Here is an 18766-nt window from a genome sequence, read left to right on the forward strand (position 1 = left end):
AGTTGACGTTTTTGCAGAAATAACTACTGCAGCTCCTCCAGACCAACAGAGGTGCCCGTGTCTTGTGAAGTGACGGGGCTCCGCAGCGAGAAATGTTATCGTCTCTGACTGGGTGCAGGTGTCTCCTTGCGGGCGCAGTCGGGAGGCTGAAGCAGGAAAAGCCAACACTAGGATCAGCAGTGATTCATGGAGAGACCTTCGTCTGGTCAGCTAACATTACTGCCAAGCAGGGGAAATATAGAGTGATATTGTGGTTTTAGCTGACGTGTGTCATCTCACTGTTTTGAGTGATGCTCGTTCATGTCTATTTAGAGCGAGCACAAGCGCGAGCCCGACGCTGACTTTCGTTGACTTAACAGTCACAGGTGTTGCTGTTAACAAGCATTTCTGATTCTTACAAACAGTCCTTTTAAAAGGTGAATTGTCATTTTTAAGCTTATTTTTTTTGTACAGATTATACAAACAAAATTGGAGGTGCTGGTAGGTGTATTTTGTTACCTTTGGACAAAGCCAGGCTAACTGTTTCCAGTCTTCATGCTAAGCTAAGTTAGCTGGTTGTTGGCTGCATATTTACTATACATTCATGAGAGTGGTATCAATAACGGGCGTCAATCTAACCCTCGGCAAGAAAGTGAACAAGCGTATTTCCCAAAATGTCCAACTATTGGCATGATTCCACTGTGGCACTGGGAGTATGTGAGAATACAGCACTAATATGTTGTACTGCACCTTTAGCTATGCATTTAATCCTTACTTTTTCTCTGTTCTATATTTTAATTACAAGAAATTTTGATGTGGGTCCTCTGAATAAACTGCGCACATTCCTCAGTTATCCGCACTGCAGGGAATCTTTAGATCTGGGGATAGGCAAAACATACCTTATCATGGGCTCATCCTGAGCAAGCGTGAGCCCGACGCTGACTTTCATTGACTTAACGGCCACAGGTGTCGCTGTTAACAAGCAATTCTGAAAGTTACAAATAGTCCCTTTAAAAGGTCGGTGCACCTACAACACAACATGCAGGGATAAAACATGCAAAATAATTTAAAATAAAAACAACCATAAAACATGCAAAATAGAATAAAAACAACCCGAAAAAACATGCCTGTCATATAAACCCCTCATTGATTTTCTGTTTATCTTTTTCCTCAGATCAGAGCTTATCGGAATTCAACGGTTTCTCAACTGCTGCTGGGAAATCATGTGTTTGTTTGTGGGGTGCAGGAGGAGGGGTGAGAGTGGATAAAAAGAGGGTGCTGCACAGCGACAGGCTACATTGACAGCGGATCAGGATCAGTTGAGGATGACTCTGCTGTGGCTGCTGGCCTCTGTGGCCTTTGTCTCCCTGACTTCTCTAGCTGATGGAGCTGCATTGTAAGTAGACCAGCCTATACCTTTACCCCGTGCTTGAATTAATTGACAAAAGAAAACAGAGCTAAAATATACAGTTTGTTTGTTCATCTTCATAAGATTCACATTGTTATTGGTTAAACTGTAATGGGAGCAACAACAATACCTGAGGTCCTCTGCATTTATATTACATTTAAAAAGTGTATGGATACAAATATTGTGTGTCTTACATAATGAGGGGCTGTAGTCCAGTTTGCACTTTGTGTCACAAGGTAATGTGGTATTTCAAATGATGCCAGTAAATTGGCCTAAATTTTGTTCAGAGTTTGCACAACGATGCATTACGCCAGACAGAGCAAGAGTCTAGAGCCATGATGAAATGTTTTGTTGATCCAGTGCTGGATCTTCATCAAGGTAATCAATAGATTACTTATTGTGTGTCCATGCTGGAGCTCATGGTCCTGAGAGCACATAGGGGGGCAAGAAAAACCTGAGGGGTCAGAAGACAAAAAATAACATTTCTGATGCCCAAAATTAGGTTTATTTTCCAGACTTCTGCTTTTGCCCTCGGTAAGGCCAATACCTGACGAGAGGTAACAAGCACATTCATTTTAAAGAGTTATACACAAAAAAAAGGTTTGGGATCCACTCTTAAAACCCTTGGACAAATTCACATAAACCTGTAAATCACGTGTTTAAACAGTGATAACCCTCCATTATTATCTCCGCCAGACGTAAGCCTGTGGGGAGATCATGTGTTTGGTCGTGTGTATGAGTGGACCTGGCTGTCTGTCCACGGCTAATCTTGTATACTACTGGACCCATCAGCCTAATATTTTTTTGTTCTCATTTATGACTTTGTGCTCAAGGACCTCTCATAGTTGCGGTGATTCAAAATTTGTAAAAAATATTTCATTTACTATTTTATACCATGATTGAAAGCATTTCCGGCAAACGGCTAGGCTAAAAACAAGCCTTATCTAAGTCTGTTGCCGGCCACATTTTGACCTTTGTCGTAGCTGAAAAACTGACATCCACAGACATGTTTGGTCTCATTTTGAACCGGAGTATCTGCAGATTAATTCCATACCCGATATGTTACGATCCACTAAAGTTAGGCACGACACACGATGAATAAATCCCTGTTTTTGTTATCTTCCCCGCCATCTTGACCGTAAGGGAACCGGGAGGGACAATAGTGAGATCCAATTTCTTTGTTTGGGAGGGGAGAGGGAGACACACCTGGCGAAGATCTGCACTCTACTGAGTGCACTTTTTCCGACATGTGTGTCTTATAGTGCCTTAAATGCATAAAAAAGACATGTTTGTCAGTACCTAAACAGCATGTGGTTCTTTCTGCACAGTGACTACACATTAATCTTCCTCTCTCATCGCTGCTCTGCAGGCAGGTGATGTCTGCCCCCAACTTGTTGCGGGTAGGAACAGCAGAAAACATCTTTGTGGAGTGTCAAGACTGCTCCGGTGCAAACATCCCGGTCGAAATCAGCGTGAGGAACCATCCAACCAAAAACAAAAGGCTGGCATTCACACCTGTGACACTTACCAGTGGAAACAACTTCCAGGCGCTCGGACAAATAACGGTAAATGAAATACTGTCACTGTATATGTTACTGTTACTTGGCTTCATTTTCTAACATGGCCACAAAGAATCTAGAAATGAATCCAGAAACGCACATGATGTAGGTTACCCCACACTGCTCCTCATGCGCTGCTCGTGTCTCTTCATACTGGTTTCAGATCCCTGCTGGAGACTTCAGCAAGGATCCCAACATGAAGCAGTATGTGTACCTGCAAGCACAGTTCCCTGACCGACTGCTGGAGAAAGTGGTCTTAGTGTCCTTCCAGTCCGGGTACATTTTCATCCAGACTGACAAGACCCTCTACACCCCCAACAGCAAAGGTGAGTTTTTTTTTTACATCAGTGCTGAAAAACACGCCTAATGTCTTTACATGGCTTTTTTTCCAAATTGAATGATTGTACTGTAAATTACAGTAAATGAACCCTTCCCTACACACAAGTGGAAATGGCCTAAAGTCAAAAAAGTTGTTTAACAGTCACATGACTCAAAATAGATACACCTTCCTTCAACCTTCAGCAGCAAAATTAACCTCTTCCCTTCTCTGTGTCAGTTCATTACAGGATGTTTGCACTGACGCCCCGCATGGAGCCAGTAGAGAGGGATGACGAAACCCAACCTGAAGCTTCTATTGCCATCGAGATTGTGGTATTGTATTTTACTTTTGATAAGTACAGAATTTAATGTAATATTATATAGTCAGCTGTGACTGGGAGCAGGAAGCCTCTTGGTGAGGTGATATCACAAATGCTTAACAGTAGATAAGTTTGCTGCAAATGACCAAAATAACCAAAACACATCCACTGAACCTTGTGTCTGTTTTGTGTCTAGTAACACCTGTCCTACCACTTACTGTTAAAACAAATGCATGCCTCCCTCTAGTGGTTGAGTTGCACATTGACGACAGTCTCTTTCTTCTTAGATTGTAGATAAAGGACATACATAAAATGTAGCATGGATTTAATAAATTAATTTGTAAACTGGCACTGCTCTCTGTTAATGATTGTTCAATATTGTTTATTTTTAGACCCCTGAAGGCATCATTTTACCAATTGATCCAGTCTCTTTGAAATCAGGGATGCACGCTGGAGATTTTCAACTCGCTGAAATTGTCAGGTTGGTATTTTATCTTATTTAAATAAAATTATCCACATTGTATATCTATACATTTTGTTGTTTAGTGAAATTACATTTTAACGTGGATAATGTGAATTCAATTCAAAATATTAATACCTTAAATCTTTTAAGATTATGCATAGGCTATTTTACCATGTTTATGTCGTGTTTTCTACAATTAATTTCCATGTTTGTAATTTAGTGTTTGTACAACAACTTAAAAAAAATAATAGCCTACTGTGTATGAAGTGTGGAGACCCTTACAAAAAAGAAGTTTGTTCAAGTGTGCTATTACTATACTTATTTTAAACTTAAAAAAGAGAGCATGCTTTCAGTTTACTTTTAATGTACTTATCAGAGATATACTTCACAAAATTATACTTAAGAATCCTTAGCTTATACAGACAGCAGTATAGAAATATACTTGGCAAGTATACAGAAGAGTCCAAGTATACTTGGAAATACTGAAAAGTATACAGAAAGTACATTTGTCTAAGTACTATAAGTTAATTTAAAGAAAACTTAGAAGTATACTTGCAGTAAAAACTATTAAACTAGTAGTTTGCCCCTGTTTCCAGTCTTTATGCTAAGCTAAACTAACTGGCTGCTGGCTCTACCTTCATATTTAGCATACAGACATGAGAGTGGCAATAATCTTCTCATCTAAAATATAAATGGACAGACAAAACAGAAATGCATTTAATCCCTATGAACTATGAACTAAAACCAATCAGCCTAAAAGACATAAAACAAAGGTACTGCATCCGTTCTATCTAATGCAAAGCCAACCTGAAACCTTTAAACCGTTTCTTCTAAACTTCAGAGTTTCTGTAGTTCTCTATAAATGTTAAGTTCTTTGCAGCAGCTCATTTGTGTAGGACTATATCTCAATTTGTGTGACATAATAACTTCACGCAGTCCGAAGTCTAATTCCTGTTACCTTCAGTCTCTAAATTAATATATACAGTATATATTTTTTTGTTTGATTATTGAACTATGTGTTTGTGTGTGTGTTTAGTCCCGGACTGTGGAAGGTGGTGACGAAGTTCCACAGCAACCCACAGCAGAGCTATTCTGCAGAGTTCGAGGTCAAAGAATATGGTGAGTCCTTCATTATCTGTACTTTTATTTAAATGTTATATAAACCTACAACATTCACTTATTCTTTACTGGATTGGACACAGAATAAAATGTTTTCAATTTTCCAGTGCTGCCCAGTTTTGAGGTTAAACTGACGCCGGTGAGCCCCTTCTTCTACGTGGACAGTGACGCCCTCACCGTCAACATCAAAGCTACGTAAGTGAAGGTTCTGTTGTTTAAAGACCAGGTTTTATAGGTAGATTGATTGGAGGAGAAAATAAAGAGTGTTGTTCTGAGGTTGTGTTGAGGCTCTTGCTATTTTAGTTTGTGTCATTTGTGTTTTGTTTGTTTTTAATTGTTCTGTTTTGCTTCATTGTGGCTTAAACATGTCTCCCTCTTGTGGATTTAGGTATCTGTTTGGTGAAGAGGTGGATGGGACGGCCTACGTGGTGTTTGGGGTTATGCAAGACGGTCAAAAGAGGAGCTTTCCAGGTTCTCTTCAGAGAGTACAGGTGAACACATTCACACTTTTGATGTATTTTTATATGTTTTGTAAAACTTATCTTTCAGAGGCTGTGGCAGGTTCAGTTTTAGAGCTAGAAGGTACAGATATATGAAACTAGAAAACCTAAGGAATCCATTGGTACCAACCATGTCACGCTAGCATGTTGGGGTAGGAGGCTCAGTAATGCTCCAAAGTTAGGCTAAATTTTGGCATAGTGTTTTTCAAAGGGGTCCCTTGACCTCTGACCTCAAGATATGTGAATGAAAATGGGTTCTCTGGGTACCCACGAGTCTCCCCTTTACAGACATGCCCACTTTATGATAATCACATGCAGTTTGGGGCAAAAACAAAACACTTATTTTTGCCTATTCTTAAATGATGTGCTTGACTATTTCTGCATACTGGGGTCCCTAAACAGTCCTGGAATTACATAAATTGGGTATCACTGTAAAGCTGAGACTCTTGTGGATCCAATGAGCCCAACTGTATTCATGTGTGATGATGTTCGTCCCCATAGTAGCCATCCCATTGTAGTGAGACCATTTTTTGAAACTTGATGTCACTGTATAAAATGACCTGTGGTGACCTCTAGGATAATCACAGCCTCATGAAACTTTACAACCACAAAAGTGCAATTCTTGCAGAAATCTCAAAACGTCAAAAGTTTTTGTTACCAAATTACAGCATGGCTTTTTCTATGGTGTTCCTCAAGGTCTTGGTGTCTTAAAGTGATATTTTGGAGGGATTATTTATCATTTTCATCAATTCTCAAGTGGTAACATTTTTTTAAATTTAGCACTAAATCTGTGTAACAAATGGTATGGACAAACTTAATGGGAATGGCCATCATAATGTTCTAAGCCCTTATACACTTCCACAATTTTATTTTAATTAATTAATTCATGTTGATATCTGGTTCATGACTAGAACAACTTGACACACAGTGCTGAGCTGCATCACAGATTAATCTTCAGGTTCCCAGCTTTCAGATGATGTACACCACTTCTATGTGACATCTACTGTTGACCTGCTATCTCCCCCTAAAGACCTCCTGTAGCCACCTAAAAAAGACAGAAACAGGTCTATTGTGGTTCTCAGAGGACAGCAGTAAAGTACCTGAACCACTAACTGTATCACTGTACCACTATACTGTATTTCAAGATGCATTATTATATTATGTCACATTAGGTCCAGAGAGGTAGTGGAGAGGTCACACTGAAGAAAGAGCACATCACACAGACCTTCCCAAACATCGACGACCTGGTGGGGAGTTCCATATTTGTATCTGTCAGTGTGCTGACGGAGGGCGGTAAGAAAGAAAGACTGTGTGTTTGGGCCTGTTCAGTATATTTTAAAAAAGAAAATAATGATATCAGGATACGTTTTTCTGGATTGTGAACAGATTAAAAAACAAACTCTTGTAATAAGTTTGTGTGTGAATGTGTTTGTGTTTCTGCATCAACTCACAGGTAGTGAAATGGTGGAGGCAGAGTTGAGAAGTATCCAGATTGTCACATCACCTTACACCATCCACTTCAAGAAAACCCCCAAATATTTCAAACCAGGAATGTCCTTTGATGTTGCGGTAGGTACACTTGTTTACATTTACATAAACTGACAGCATATGTATGGCTTATGGCTTGGTACTTCCTGGCAACAAACAAAAAATTTTCTCAGACATAGAGGGGGATTATAAGAGGACATTTATTTAAAAAAAAACATTATGTTTGTACTACAATTTGTGGGGTGAATATATGAAATGTTATAGATGAAGAAATTAAGCAAAGTAAAAATATAAATCCATTCAAGATGTATAAAATGTTTTAGAGAGGTACAGGGATGAGGAAGGGTCCTTGTCTCTCTCGGGACTGTGAAGCTCATTGTTGATGTTGTTGTTATTGTTTTTTATATTAAGATGATTATTTGTGTGTATATGTGATAAACATTAAGTTCATTGTTTAAGTTATAGAAAGGAGTAGGACCATATATAAGGTTTTACTTCTGCCTTTTCACACATACAATATTTATTTATTTAATTTATTTAGAATTTACTGTATATGTTTACTGTTATTTTATTGGTTATTCTTATTATTTGTTACATGTTCAAAATAAATCAATCTAATCAAATGGCTATATTTCTAAATCCTTCACTGAAAACATTTCATAACTGAAATATAGTTACTCTTTGAAAACACAAATGGCAGTATGTCCTAAATATAAAAGTCACATAATGTTTATTACGATATAAAGGCAGATATGTGAGATTCCAGAGAAAAAGAAATTCATCCATCAACAGTTTGGGTCGCCATAAACTACCTGAGTCATAAAACTTAGTGCACAGCACTAAAAACAAATCTAATAACATGAGTTTGACCTTAATAAGGTGTGTTTTAATAAGACAGTTTGACGTTTTCTGATTGTTCAGCTGTTTGTTATCTCTGATGGCAGGTTGAAGTTGTGAATCCTGATGGCACTCCGGCACAAGGTGTTAGAGTGGTGGTCGATCCAGGACAGGTGCAGGACAACACCGCAGCCAATGGCATGGCGAGGCTTACCATCAATACAGAGACAAGCGACCTAAGACTGACAATCACCGTAAGTCTCTGAAATCTTTTACCCTTTTTGCATTATAGCCCAAATGGCCACTTAAACCTCCATTAATCATCCATCCATTATCTGTAACCGATTATCCTATTCGAGGTCCCAGGGGGGTGGGGCTGGAGCCGATCCCTGCTGACATTGGGCGAAGGCGGGGTACACCCTGGACAGGTCGCCAGACTATCACAGGGCTGACACATAGAGACAGATAACCATTCACGCTCACATTCACACCTACGGCCAATTTAGAGTCAACAATTAAACTAACCTGCTTGTCTTTGGACTGTGGGAGGAAACCGGAGAACCCGGAGAAAACCCATGCTAAACTCCACACAGAAGGGCCCCAAGCCGGATTCAAACCTGCTTGCTGTGAGGCGACAGTGCTAACCACTGCACCATCGTTCAGCCCCTACATTAATCAACATTTTTGATATTCATTTGAAGAGGTGAAATCGGTGAATGGTGAACTTCATCCTGTCAGTGTTATGACTTTTTGTCATTCTATTTAGCAATTTTATATTGCTAGGCAGAACTATGGCAGGCAAAGCCTCAATAAGTTAAGATAGGATAGACGTTGGACTTTTCAAGTATTATTTCAAGATGTTTATTGTCACGCCGGTTGTACAGGTACAAACGTGTGAAATACTTTTTGCTGGGAAGCTCCATTAAAATAATAAATTATATTACATTTACATTTACATTACAATTATAAAAGGAAATACTTTATACAAGGGCATATTAAGAACATTTGTAAAATATTAAGAATATATACGGTGTGAGTCCTGGGGGTCCTGTATCTTCTACCAGAGGGCAGGAGGGAGAACAGGCTGTTGTGGGGGTGTGTTGTGTCCTTAATGACCCTCAGGGACTTCCTGAGGCACCGCTGGGTGTGAAGCTCCTGCAGGCTGGGCAGCTGGCACCCGGTGATGTGTTGGGCCGAGCGCACCACCCTTTCCAGCGCCTTACGGTCCACGTTGGTGCAGCTGCCGTACCAGGTGGTGAAGCAGCCTGTCAGGAGGCTCTCTATGTTGCCCCGGTAGAAGTCCCTGAGGATTTATGGTTTCAGTCTGAAAGTCTTGAGTCGCCTCAGAGCGTACAGTCTCTGCTGGGTCTTCCTGACTACAGCGGTGGTGTGGGTGGCCCATGTCAAGTCCTTATGGATGTTGACACCCAGGTATTTAAAGGTGTCCACCCTCTCCACCGCTCTGCCGTTGATGGTGACTGGGGGGTGAGTGCAACCCCCCCTCCTGTAATCCACGATGACCTCCTTGGTCTTTGAGATGTTCAGGGAGAGGTGGTTGTTCTGACACCACTGTTCCAGGGTGGTCACCTCCTCCCTGTAAGCCGTCTCGTCACCATGGGAGATCAACCCCACAACTGCTGTGTCGTCCGCAAACTTCACGATGGTGTTTGAAGCTCTTGTTGCCACACAGTCGTGGGTGTAGAGGGAGTACAGGAGGGGGCTGAGAACACAGCCCTGTGGCGCTCCTGTGCTTAGAGTCAGTGAAGTCGAGGTGAGGTTGTCGATTCTCACCACCTGGGGGCGTCCCGTCAGGAAGTCCAGGATCCAGTCACACAGTGGTGTGTTCAGGCCCAGATCCTTTAGCTTACTGACGAGCCTGGAGGGCACTATGGTGTTGAACGCTGAGCTGTAATCCACGAACAGCTTCCTCAGATAGGTGTCCCTTCCTTCCAGGCGGGAGAGGGCGGTGTGTAGGACGTGGGCGATGGCGTCCTCTGTGCCTCTGTTTGGGCGGTATGCAAATTGTAGGGGGTCGAGTGTGGAGGGAAGCATGGGGCAGATGAGGGATTTAACCAGCTTCTCAAAGCACTTGCTGATTATGGGGGTGAGTGCTATGGGGCGCCAGTCGTTTAAGCTGGTTACTTTTTGTTGTTTGGGGATGGGGATTATGGTGGTGGATTTGAAGCAGGTGGGGACAGTCCGGAGAGAGAGCGACAGGTTGAAAATTGTTGTGAAAACCCCCGCCAACTGGTGACTTCTGGACGCGTCCACGAATGCCGTCTGGGCCGGCCGCTTTGCGGTATTCTTACCTGTGTGTGTCTTTAATTGCAGGCAAAGACCAATGATCCTCGTATTTCACCTGACAAGCAAGCATCAGCCAACATGTCTGCTCACCCATATACCACTAAAAGCAACAACTACATCCACATAGGTAAGTTACATCTTGAAATAACATCAGATGAATAAAAACAAAGGTGGTGGCAGTGGCAAAGTATGCACCATGCGCTAAATCTTTTCTGCGTTTAGCACTCATCACAACATGTCACATTTGCAGGTGTGGATGCAGCTGAGCTGGACCTAGGAGACAACCTGAAAATCAACCTCAACCTCAACAGGCAGGAAACACACGACACTGACATCACATACCTGATGAGAGGTGTTTTACACCTGTGCTTGTGTGCACATATGTAACTCTTTTTGTTGCGCCCCACGACTCATGTGTGATAAGTGCTGATGTATAAATCTGTGTCCCTAGATCCTGAGCAGAGGTCAGCTGGTGAAAAGTGGCCGTTACAGGACAACAGGTCAAGTACTGATTTCCCTGAGACTTCTCATTACCAAAGAAATGCTGCCATCGTTCCGCATCATAGCCTACTACCATACAAATGACAATGTATTGGTATCAGACTCTGTTTGGATGGATGTCAAGGACTCCTGCATGGGCTCAGTGAGTCAAACAACACTGATGTAACGAAAAGGCAAACAAGACACCCATGCACAACCTGATAAAGTTATTTGTACACTTCTCTGATATATCTTTATGTATGAAACAAATTCAAAACTGCACGTCTCATTCACTGATTCACATTTAGCTGAGTCTGGAATCATCGAGACCCGCTCCATCCTATGAGCCTCGCAGGATGTTTGGTCTGAAGGTCACAGGAGATCCAGAGGCCACAGTGGGATTGGTGGCAGTTGACAAAGGCGTCTACGTCCTAAACAACAAGCACCGCCTCACCCAGAAAAAGGCAATTTCTTTATTTCATAATTATCTTTGAGAATATTTGAAAGGGCTTATATCAAAAAGCTACGTATTAAAAACATTCACACATGTTAACTTTCAATTTCGTTAGCTTTTGGATTCAAATAATATCCGGTGTAAGTTTGTCCTGCAGCAAATACATTGCATGAGTAAATGTGTCTCATTCCTACCTGCTCAGGTGTGGGACATTGTCGAGAAGCACGACACAGGCTGCACACCAGGTGGAGGGAAGGACGGTATGGGTGTGTTCTACGATGCCGGGCTGTTGTTTGAGTCCAACACGGCTTCTGGTACTCCCTACAGACTAGGTGATGCTACTTTACCCTCCCCTTCTCTGAACATGCCTCTCTTTAGGCTCAATGAAATATCTCTAATTTGGAGAAGTGGGCACATGGACCTTTTATTCATCGCATAAAGTCAAATGCTTTTATATAAGTAAGGATCTAGTGGACAGTAGAAGAACTGCATCTTAAAGGGTCTTTTCACCCGGATGACATTATTCTTGCTCCCCTTTGTCGGTATCTGGACATGCAGATAGTTTCAGAGACACTGTTTCTGAAATCACTCGTTGCTGTGTAGTTTTTTTAATTCTTCAGTGCTGCGAGCACCACAAACAGAGAGCCAGAATCTCAAACAGATGTCTTACATTTTGGGCACATAAAACCAACACTATACCACTTGAGGTAAGTGAGATAATTTGGTTGAACCGATGCTTTGAGGCATTTCCATATTAACATTAACACTGGTCACTGCCACATGAGCTGATCAGGATCCCTCCTGTTTGTTAGGGGTTTTAAAATATTTGTTTTTATTCTAATATAGCATTAATACAATCTTTTAACATTTCAACAAATGAGGTGTGCAATTGTAGATCATATTTTCTCACACCCACACGCTGTCAATGTGTCCAACCAGATAAACCATCTCAGTCTGATTTTAAGAGTATCGCATCAACTAAACCACGCAAAACTCAAGTCTGGGTCCAACCTGTTAAAGATCTTGTCTGTGTTGCATTTCCAGAATTGAAATGTCCGGCCCCCAGCAGGAGGAAACGAGCCCCTACTGTAATGGATGTCACAACCAGCTTACGTAAGAACCACAGCTCTAAACTACCCAATAACCACATATTCAGTCACTCAGTTCAGGACTTTGGACTTTGACAATACTCATCTTTGCCATGTTATGTATTAGTTTTTTCCTCCCTTTCCCATTTAGTTTATTTGTTTTTCCTTATTCAAATCCTTATTGTTATCTTATTTTTGTACTCCATATATTCTCACCTCTGTCCCTCCTCTACAACCCTCTTTCTTTCCAGTGAGTCAATATAACGACCAACTGCAGCGTGACTGTTGTTCGGAAGGCATGAGGCCTACCCTCCTCTCATACAGCTGTGAGAGGCGCGCCGAGTACATCCTTGATGGCGCAACCTGTGTCGCTGCCTTCCTGCACTGCTGCAAGGAGATGGAAACCCAGCGATCTGAGAAGAAGGAGGATAGCGTCCTACTGGCTCGCAGTAATCAGGATCAGAATCAGAATCAGAATCAGAATGGTATTTATTGCCAGGTGTAAGAGGTATACACTAGGAATTTTCTTTGGCTTTGTTGGTGCAAGTCAAACAGTATAATAACAAAAGAATAGATAAAAACGTAGAATAAAATAAGAATAAAATGTACAATTTACAAAATAAGCTATAAACAAAAATAAACATGATGTAAACAGATAGTGCAAAAGAGGGGGAGAGTCAGTGTCGGCAGGGGAAGGGGGAGGGGGGGGGGGGGGGGGGGGGGGCAGTAGTGTGTATGTGAGGGAGAGACAGTCACAGAGGGGCGGATGGGCTGTTGGAGAGCCCCACTGCCATGGGGAAAAAGCTGTTTTTGTGGCGTGAGGTTTTGGTCCTGATGGACCTTAACCTCCTGCCAGATGGTAGAGTCTGGAAGAGATGATGTCCAGGATGGGAGGGGTCGGCCACAATCTTCCCTGCCCCTCCTTAAGGTCCTGGAGGTGTACAGCTCCTGGAGGGAGGGAAGGTTGCAGCCGATCGCCTTCTCTGCAGCACGGATGACCCGCTGCAGCCTGACCTTGTCTCTAGCGGTAGCAGCGGCGAACCAGACGGTGATGGAGGAGGTGAGGATGGACTCGATGATGGCCGAGTAGAAGTGCACCATCATGGTCTGTGGCAGGTTGAATTTCTTCAACTGCCTCAGGAAGTACAACCTCTGCTGGGCCTTACTTGTGAGGGAGCTAATGTTTAGCTCCCACTTGAGGTCCTGGGCGATGGTCGTGCCCAGGAAACGGAACGACTCCACCGTGTTGACTGGGGAGCCGCGCAGGATGAGGGGGGGGGGAGCGGGGCTGAGTTTCTCCTGAAGTCCACTGCCATCTCCACTGTCTTCAGAGCGTTCAGCTCCATGTGGTTCTGGCTGCACCAGGATGCCAGATGGTCAACCTCCCATCTGTAGGCAGACTCATCACCCTCGGAGATGAGGCCGATGAGGGTGGTGTCGTCTGCAAACTTAAGGAGCTTGACAGATTGGTGTCTGGAGGTGCAGCCGTTGGTGTACAGGGAGAAGAGCAGTGGAGAGAGAACGCAGCCTTGGGGGGCACCGGTGCTGATGGTCTGGGTATCGGAGACTTGCTTCCCCAGCCTTACGTGCTGACTCCTATCAGTTAGAAAGTCTGTGATCCACCTGCAGGTGGAGTCAGGCACGCTCAGTAGGGAAAGCTTGTCCTGTAGCAGAGCTGGGCTGATGGTGTTGAATGCAGAGCTGAAGTCGACAAACAGGATCCTGGCATAGGAGCCAGGGGAGTGCAGGTGCTGGAGAATGTAGTGGAGGGCTAAATTTACTGCGTCGTCTACAGATCTGTTAGGTCTGTAGGCGAACTGCAGTGGGTCCAGCAGGGGGTTGGTTATTGTCTTTAGGTGGTGGAGCACAAGGCGTTCAAAGGTCTTCATAATCACAGAGGTCAGGGCGACGGGTCTGTAATCCTGAAGACCTGTGATCCTTGGCTTCTTGGGGACTGGGATGATGGTGGAGGCTTTGAAGCAGGACGGCACCCTGCAGCTTTCCAGGGACGTGTTGAAAATCCCTGTAAACACTGGAGACAACTGGTCTGCACAGTGTTTCAGGGTTGCAGGTGAGACAGAGTCTGGGCCGGCTGCTTTGCGGGGGTTTTGTCCTTTGAAGAGCCTGTTCACCTCCCCCTCTTGGATGGACAGAGGTGTGAAGGGGGGGAGGGGTGTGCACAGGCTGGGTGCTTGTGGAGAAAGCTGGGGGGTGCTGGTGTTGGCTGCTGATGGCTGATGGCGGGGGGGAGAGGAGATGCAGTCAGGACTGTCACTTCGTCTGTCGAATCTGCAGTAAAACTCATTCAGCTCATTTGCCAGTCGGAGGTCATTCGTGGAGTGGGACGGTTTGGGCTTATAGTTTGTGATCTGTCTCAGCCCTTTCCAGACTGAGGCAGAATCATTGGCTGACAACTGCTCTTGTAGTTTCTCTGAATACTGCCGTTTGGCCTCCCTCACCACCTTGCCAAACGCGTATTTAGCCTCTTTAAAGCCCTCCCTGTCACCACTCCTAAATGCCTCTTCCTTAACCAAACGAAGCTGTTTGAGTTTGGCTGTGAACCAGGGCTTCTCGTTGTTGTAGTGAACCCTGGTGCGCGTCGGTATACAGCTGTCCTCACAGAAGCTGATATACGACGTCACAGCCTCTGCATATTCGTCCAGACTGTCAGTGGCGGTCCTAAACATCTCCCAGTCCGTGCAGTCCAGGCACTCACGCAGATCCTCCACCGCTTCGCTGCTCCACTTCTTGGTGCTCCTCACAACCGGTCTAGCCAGTTTGACCCTCTGCCTGTAAGAGGGGATGAGGTGGACCAAGACGTGGTCGGAGTTTCCCAGCGCAGCGCGGGGAACGGCGTGATATGCGTCTCTGATGTTGCAGTAGCACTTGTCCAGCGTGTTCTCTCTGGTCGGACATTTAATAAACTGTTTATATTTTGGGAGTTCTTGTGATAAGTTTCCTTTGTTAAAGTCCCCAAGAACGATAACAAGAGAGTCCGGGTTTTTCCTCTCCGGCGCTTCGCCGCTCGGCCGAGGGCCACTGCTCCCAGTAAAAAGTGCATTGAAACTGCTGAAGGTGCCAGAAAGTTGGGGAAAAGATCTGCTGGGGTGGATTCCCTGAGGTTAAGGATGTCTTCTCTAGAGAAGACAATCCGTGAACTTTCACCAAAAACTAAAGAAACACAAAAAAACAAGAAAAACAGAGCGCACCAACTTGCCGAGGCAGCCGTAGTTAGCGCCATCTTGGATGTCAAGAGAAGGGGTCAAGGGATGGGTGGTTACTGTTCATGGTCATACTTACGAAACAATGAAAATGATAACCTTTTTAATGACACTTTATGTGAGGAGGATGACAACAGTTACATGGACAGCCATGAAATTGTTTCTCGCACCAAGTTCCCTGAAAGTTGGCTGTGGTTAGATGTCCATCTGCCTGCTTGCCCTCGACAAACACCTAACTGGTGAGTAAACTGAAATATACACAGAAAAAATACACTGATAACTTCACACCGACACCACTAGGATTCAAAGGTACCTCTCAAAGTGTTGACACTTTTCTTTGTTTCAGTGACACCACATCATGGACGAAAGATGTTCCTTTGCAAGACTCGATCACAACCTGGCAGTTCACTGGCATTAGTCTGTCAAAAACTCACGGTGAGGATTCAGCGACTAAAATCTGTCATGTGTTTTAGTTGTGCCTCTAACCTTAAACCTCTATCATCCCTTTACACCTTTTTCTCTCTACCTTTCTCTGTTTCATCACTTCTTTTTTAATCCCTCTCATTTTAAAGGAATCTGTGTTGGCGCTCCGTTAGAAGTGATTGTCCGAAAGGAATTCTTCATTGATCTCAGGCTGCCGTACTCTGCTGTACGTGGAGAGCAGCTAGAAGTTAAGGCAATCCTCCACAACTACAGCCCCGATAATTTCACCGTAAGTCTGGGTTGCCCTGCTCTGGTGTTTTATGCCAGAGACAATGAGGCCATGATATTTTTCTCAAAGAGTTTGCAAACAAAAGAGCAAAAGCAACAGTAAATATTGGACTGACTTACAACGTGTGGCAAAAAAAGGGAATGAATCCTTTTCCATGGTGGTCGACCCCAGAACTGGGGGAATCCTTACTGCAATATTTACAGTGTACCTTCAAGATCAAATTGATCCTATAGGAAACAATGTAAAGCATAAAATGTCTTCAAATTAGGGAAGCATCTTTGATCAACTACACATACTTCATTATCTTCTTTCCATCGTTGTCCTGTTCTCAAGGTGCGTGTGGATCTGATTGAGAAGGAGCATGTGTGCAGCGCAGCTTCTAAGCGTGGGAAGTATCGTCAGGAGGTCAAAATTGGGCCCCAAACTACACGATCTGTACCCTTCATCATTATTCCCATGAAAGACGGACAATACAAGATTGAGGTCAAAGCAGCTGTTAAAGATTCGTCGCTCCATGACGGAATCATGAAGATGCTGCGGGTGGTGGTAAGAGAAACGGGAAACGAACGGCGATCTCCTGTGTTAAAGTCAGTATAGGGAAACAGACATCTTTTGGGGCGTAACTTTGATGCAAATGTATACTGTATCAGCTTTTCAACATAAACTGTAAATAAGAAAGACAGTTAACAAGCAAGCCGTATTGTATTTCGTTAAATACCAGCAGATAACGATTACTCAAAAATAGTTGTTGATTTCTAACCTTTGTCCTAACTGTTGCTTTTCCAGCCTGAAGGTGTGCTGGTTAAATCTCCTCAGATTATAACTGTTGACCCCACTAAAAAAGGTGTAGGTGAGTTTACACATTAAACAGCTACATCATATAGTAATTTGCTAATATAAAATTTTTATCACTTGATAATTGATCCCCCAACTGTTGTGCCCACTGTTTATCCCTTTAGATGGTAAACAAGAAGAAACTCTCAACAGTGGAATTCCTAGAAAAGATTTGGTTCCAAACACACCTACGAGCACACAGATCTCTGTGACAGGTGATATGTGATGATATATTTGGGCATGTTATGCGATATAGTGCCAGTTACAATGAACTCTGCATTGGTGTAAATTGTTATTGGTCTTATTGGGAAATGAATGACCACCTCACTGGTTGTGGGGGACCGTTTCATATTTATTTCGTTAATAATGTTTAATTTTTTTTTGTTTGTGTTTGTGCATGCAGGGAGAGAACAAGTTTCTTCACTGGTGGAGAACGCCGTTAGTGGGAACTCTATGGGTACTCTGATCTACCAGCCCTCAGGCTGCGGAGAGCAGAACATGTACCACATGACCCTGCCTGTCATTGCAGCCACATATTTGGACAAAACCAACCAGTGGGAAGCTGTGGGCTTTCAGAAACGTAACGAAGCCCTCCAACACATCAAGCACGGTAGGCTCACAGATGTGTTTATTAGCACACATACCAGAAATGTCATCGATGACCCTCTGTGTGGGATTTTAAAGTTCCTGACGTGGCAGAAGTGGCATAAAAAAAACAGCATGGTAGACAGCAGTGCATGCGATGCTACCCCTTCCCGACAGATCCAGGCTAGGGACACTGACAAATAATGGTCTGAATGCAACACATAGTTTTCACCAGGATTGTCTTATACAAACAAAAACGTATGCCGCCAGAATCATTTGAAAAATGCTATAATCACAGGAAAAAAATGTAAGAGGACTCCTCAAACTGGTTTTGTGTTTTTGTTTGTGTCCAGGCTACCAGAGCGAGCTTGCCTACCGAAAAAGTGATGGGTCTTATGCTGCGTTTCCCCATCGCCAAAGTAGCACCTGGTGAGGCATTCAAACATCTTTGAACTCAACATGGTTTCCACATCCTCCTTTAACTTAACTTGACTGTGATGACAATATTGTGTATTACATGGGCAAATAAATTAAACTAAACTTCTCCTCTCCTGTCCTGTCTAAGGCTGACAGCCTATGTTGCCAAGGTGTTTGCCATGGCCAACAGTCTGGTGGCAGTGCAAAGCAAAGACATCTGTGACGCTGTTAAGTTTCTGATTCTCAACGCGCAGCAACCTGACGGCTTGTTTAGAGAACTTGGACCGGTGATCCACGGAGAGATGACTGTATGTGCACTGATTTCATTAACATCAATACTTCATCTTAGTGCTACAAAAATAGGGAGATGAAAACAATTACATATCATTGACTATAATCTATAATCTCTGTGTGTGCATGTGTAGGGTGATGTGCGCGGCGGAGATTCAGGTGCCTCCATGACGGCCTTCTGCCTCATTGCCATGCAGGAGTCACGTACACTGTGTACTGCAACTTTTAATGTGAGTAACTCATCTGCATACAATGTTTTCTTTTTTTCCCCCTCACTGCATTTGTTTCTTCATTTACTGAATCACTAGTGATGGGCAAAATAGCAAAGTATCACTCTTAACTAGGGCTGTCAATCGATTGAAATATTTAATTGCGATTAATCGCATGAT

At 43.3% G+C, this 18766-nt stretch overlaps 2 protein-coding genes across 2 annotated transcripts in view; both read left to right on the forward strand.

Annotated features, from left to right (window-relative positions):
* The first annotated feature begins 1217 nt into the window (after positions 1-1217).
* LOC141765420 (uncharacterized) overlaps positions 1218-18766 on the forward strand; it is a 61066-nt gene continuing 43517 nt past the window's right edge. The window contains exons 1-25 of the mRNA XM_074631470.1: positions 1218-1375; positions 2757-2952; positions 3110-3272; positions 3503-3597; positions 3977-4065; positions 5084-5166; positions 5274-5361; positions 5555-5657; positions 6839-6959; positions 7120-7235; positions 8099-8245; positions 10323-10422; positions 10546-10639; positions 10746-10938; positions 14981-15224; positions 15288-15777; positions 15885-15973; positions 16111-16250; positions 16584-16796; positions 17037-17100; positions 17210-17299; positions 17488-17694; positions 18023-18098; positions 18235-18394; positions 18512-18607. Of these exons, the coding sequence (XP_074487571.1) occupies positions 1305-1375; positions 2757-2952; positions 3110-3272; positions 3503-3597; positions 3977-4065; positions 5084-5166; positions 5274-5361; positions 5555-5657; positions 6839-6959; positions 7120-7235; positions 8099-8245; positions 10323-10422; positions 10546-10639; positions 10746-10938; positions 14981-15224; positions 15288-15777; positions 15885-15973; positions 16111-16250; positions 16584-16796; positions 17037-17100; positions 17210-17299; positions 17488-17694; positions 18023-18098; positions 18235-18394; positions 18512-18607 (3528 nt within the window). The 5' untranslated portion in view covers positions 1218-1304. The remainder of the gene's footprint in view (positions 1376-2756; positions 2953-3109; positions 3273-3502; positions 3598-3976; positions 4066-5083; positions 5167-5273; positions 5362-5554; positions 5658-6838; positions 6960-7119; positions 7236-8098; positions 8246-10322; positions 10423-10545; positions 10640-10745; positions 10939-14980; positions 15225-15287; positions 15778-15884; positions 15974-16110; positions 16251-16583; positions 16797-17036; positions 17101-17209; positions 17300-17487; positions 17695-18022; positions 18099-18234; positions 18395-18511; positions 18608-18766) is intronic.
* On the forward strand, positions 11067-12837 carry LOC141765170 (complement C3-like). Its single transcript, XM_074631163.1, has 4 exons — positions 11067-11239; positions 11432-11561; positions 12274-12342; positions 12569-12837. The coding sequence occupies exons 1-4, from the start codon at positions 11132-11134 to the stop codon at positions 12820-12822; spliced, it is 561 nt and encodes a 186-aa protein (XP_074487264.1). The 5' UTR covers positions 11067-11131; the 3' UTR covers positions 12823-12837.

The sequence above is a fragment of the Sebastes fasciatus genome, chromosome 3, assembly GCF_043250625.1.
Source record: "Sebastes fasciatus isolate fSebFas1 chromosome 3, fSebFas1.pri, whole genome shotgun sequence".
Lineage (NCBI taxonomy): Eukaryota > Metazoa > Chordata > Actinopteri > Perciformes > Sebastidae > Sebastes > Sebastes fasciatus.